Genomic DNA, 3,718 nt, shown 5'->3' with positions numbered 1-3,718 from the left:
GCTGATATCCAGTGCGGTAGGTCCACGTACAAAATCAAAGTAGCGGGCGCATCTCGCTACATGCGTTGCCCACCGGGCACGAGGATCCAGCTCACGTGGATGAGCTCATTTTTCACACGTGGCGCGCTGACATGCCCTTCTTACGCCTCTGTGTGTGCTGTAAAGCTGGACGCGGCGCTGTACGGCAAGTACGCTGCGCTCCTGGCTGACCACAGCGTTGGCCGTGTGCGGGCTTTCGCGATGGCAGTAGTGCCGGTGGCGGTGCTGCTGGCACTGCTGCTGACGGCTTGATTGTTTGCGGTGTGCGCACAGCGGAGGCCTGGCACACGCGCGTATGTGGGGGACATGTGCGATTTTTATATCCCGTGCTGTTCCCCGCATTTGTGAACAGATGCCAGCGATGCTGACGAGGTGGCTAATAAGTAATCTAATCCTGCATAATCCCCTTCCCCTCCCCTCCCCTCCCCTCCCCCCTTTTCGATCTTTTTTTCTTTGTTACTTCTGTTTTTAAACACACGCTGGTTTGGCTGTGATGACTGGTGAGGGCCCGGTGCTGACGGTGTGCTACCCACTATTTCGGGTGTGCCCACGCGTGCGTGTCACTGCAGGGCGTGTGTGTGGGCCCTCCTTTATCGCCCCTCATTGGATATCCCCGTCCCCCTTTCATCGCACACACCGCGTGCGTGCATTTTCTGTTGTTCCTCCCCTTGCAGCGTCTTTTTGACCTTTTCTTCTGTAATCCATGACTCCCTTTGTATCGTTTCTGTTTTTCCGGGGAGGCGATTGTCGATGGTGAAATACTGTGGGGCAACGTGCTGTCCAGAGTGGAGCGCTTCTCTCGTCTTGCGGTCTTGTCCCCTGCCACCCCTCTCGGGATGACATCGAAGGGGACGGTGGACTATGACAGCGACCCACCTGCCCCACCGACTGGCAGGCCACACGGCTGTCGGCGACTCCCTTGGGGCCGCGTGCGTGTGGATTCATGCATGTGTGCCTGCCCAGCGCATACGGCATCCCTGAGGTACGGCCAGGTGTGAAGGGGAGTAGATGAGCTGCAGCGATGCCGGCGGGCAGTGAGAAACATGTGCTGAGCGCCGCCGCGGTGCGCCTGCGTGCTGCACTGAGCGAAGCTGGCATGCCATGAGGGCTGAATACAGGGTGTACGGTGGCCCGCGAGGCAAGGGCTCGATGCCTCTACGGTGTGGGCTGTACGGCCATTTCGGGCAGCCGAGACGGTTGGTGGGAGTCGACGTGTATGTGGCTGCCGTGCACGAGAGGCAGAGACGAGCGACTGCTCTGTGGGTTTCTGTGTGCGCGCCGAGTGGTTTCTGGCGCAGGGGACAGCGATAGGTGGATGTGAATATGTATACGTTCATCTTTTTTGTTCTCCCTGCGCATCCAGCTATGTACAGATGGTGACACGCTGCACGGGTTGTGGAGGTGGACCTCGCACAGGTATGTGGTGGTGGTAGTGCGTTTTGCGAGCTCGGCAGCTGCACGGAGCTGTTGGCTGCCTTGCCTTCTGGTGCTAGTGGTGATGCCTGCGCTGTGACGAGCCTGCCAGTGTTTCTGTAGTGCGCGGCGTAGAGGCGTGCGCTGGATGGTCGCCCATGGCCAACGCAGGCTTGGAGTTGGGTCCAGAGAGTGCTGTGCTGGGCTTTCTCTTGGCGAGTGTCGCAACGTGTCGCTACACCCACTCACGTGTGGAGGTCACCTCACCCTGGTCTTTTTCGTCTTAACTGTGTTGCTTGTTGTTGTGTGTGTTTATTTGTCTTCCCGCTCCCGTGATCTCCGCTGCTTTCGTTTGCCCGTGTGTGTGGCGTCGGCGTGACCAATTGTCAATCATCCTCAGCGGCATATGATGATTGGAGGCACGCACGCCGCGACGCAGTTCTCCCTGTACCTGGTGCATGCGTTCGCCTGCGCGGTTGCGTGTCTGCATCCGCCCCTCCCCCCTCCTCCCTTCCTTTGTATCTCTTGCTCTCCAAGATGACCATTCCTTGCATTGTCGGTCACTGGAGATCTCTCCCCTGGCGCGTAGAAGGGTGCGCCCCAGTGTACGCAATCGCACCCGGCCAAAGATGTGGTGTGCGGCAGAGAGGCCTTGCATCCCTCTGCACCAAGAGAGATAGGAGTGGCTAGCTTACTGATCGTCTCTGTCCTTCCCCACCTTTGTTGTTGTCCGTGGATGTCCATGTTAGTGTGTGTGTGTGTGTGGCTCCTATTCGTGGCTTCCTTTTCACATTTGCGACTCGCATTCTGCCCCGGGAACATCTAGCGCATCACGCCCCCTCCCCGCGCCCTTTGACACTCACGGAGCTGTTCGCTGCTGCGCGTGTCCTCGCCATGCCTGGAGGTCGCAATGCGCAGCTGGAGGAGCTGCGGCGGCAGTTCCCCTTAACGTCTGTCGTTGTCGAGAGCGCAGAGGAGACGGTGCTGAAAGTGGATCATGCTCTGCGCATCAGCCCCACGACCGAGTATGCCCTGTCCCTGCACGTTGAGCTGCCGTCGACGTTCCCAAATGCGGCACCGCGAGCGACAATGCCGTACTGCTGCCACGAGGTGCCGATAACGCCTCCCGGCCTCAGCCCCTCCCAGGCGCTTGCGTACCAGTGGAGCAGCACCACGTCCACCTTGGTCGAGGCGGTCCGGAATGGATTTCAGAATGCGGCAGATTACTGGGGCCCTGTAGAGCCGCCGAGCATGCGCAGCGCGGCTTTGCAGCTGAGCGGGGAGACAGACCTGCTGCTGAGGGATCTGGCGAAGAACCCGAGCTGCCTCGACGCGTACTGCTACCAGCTGCCGATTGTGAAGTCGATGCGTGAAGCTGGTCGGCAGACCATCGAGGAGATGGAGCGAGTTGCCGGCGAGAGCATGACGCTGCGCGCCGAGGTGGAGACGCTGGAAACGAAGGTGGCGGAACTGCAGCAGCGCCTCGGTGAGCGCGTGTCGCGCCTACAACAGCTGGGTGAGAATCGACTCCTCTCCTCTGTCTGCACCCCTGAGGCGCTTTTGAAGACCCTCGAGGGTGATGTACGGAGAATGAGCAGCGCTTGCGTGGCCGTCGGGAAGCGCGCCCTGGACGCATGCAGAGTCGGCAAAAGTGGCTTTCAGGACTTGTTGGAGCAGTACAGGGCGCAATCCAAGGCGATGCACATGCTTGATCTGAAGCGGATCTCCTATCGTGCGCAGTGCGCCACCCGCTGACGGGGAGCTGCATGGGCTAATCGGTGCGTACGCCGTCCATGGCGGCACAGCCTCCCCCCTCCCCTGAGAAGCAGCGGCCGTCCTCTGGGGGTTTTCCTCGCCCCCGTGTCTACCTCCGCCATGCGCGCATGCGTTACTGCGTTTAAGCTGGGGGGCCCTGCGCGACAGGGACTGCTCCCCCCCCCGCCAGACACACACACCAGCACACCATCGGCTGTCTTCTCCAGCCGGGCACGGAGGCCCCTTATTTGGTGTCCTACCGTTTTAGGCCAGAGCTGGCGACGCGGGCGTGTCGGTTTCGGCAGTAGCTCGTCTCGGGAGGGCATGGAAACACGCCGCCACGCACGTACCCCCACCTCTGTATTTCCTCCACGCGGTGGCAGTCGTGGAGCCAGCGGGAGTCTACGCATGTTTGTGTGTGTGTGTACCTGTGGGCTTCTTTTACCGCTGTGCGCACGGTGCGACGAGATGAGGCGCCGCCCACGATGTCTTCTTCACGTTCCCATCAACG

General features: G+C 60.5%; 1 protein-coding gene across 1 annotated transcript; it reads left to right on the top strand.

Moving 5' to 3' along the window:
* Positions 1–2,346: 2,346 nt before the first annotated feature.
* JKF63_03473 (uncharacterized protein) lies at positions 2,347–3,207 on the top strand (the record flags this gene model as incomplete). The annotated part of the gene is made up of 1 exon (XM_067899476.1): positions 2,347–3,207. The coding sequence occupies one exon, from the start codon at positions 2,347–2,349 to the stop codon at positions 3,205–3,207; it is 861 nt and encodes a 286-aa protein (XP_067755715.1).
* Between the last annotated feature and the right edge of the window lie 511 nt (positions 3,208–3,718).

Source organism: Porcisia hertigi, chromosome 28, assembly GCF_017918235.1.
Source record: "Porcisia hertigi strain C119 chromosome 28, whole genome shotgun sequence".
NCBI classification, from domain to species: domain Eukaryota; phylum Euglenozoa; class Kinetoplastea; order Trypanosomatida; family Trypanosomatidae; genus Porcisia; species Porcisia hertigi.
Note: the sequence above shows the minus strand (reverse complement) of the source record. Positions and strands in the feature narration are given on the sequence as shown.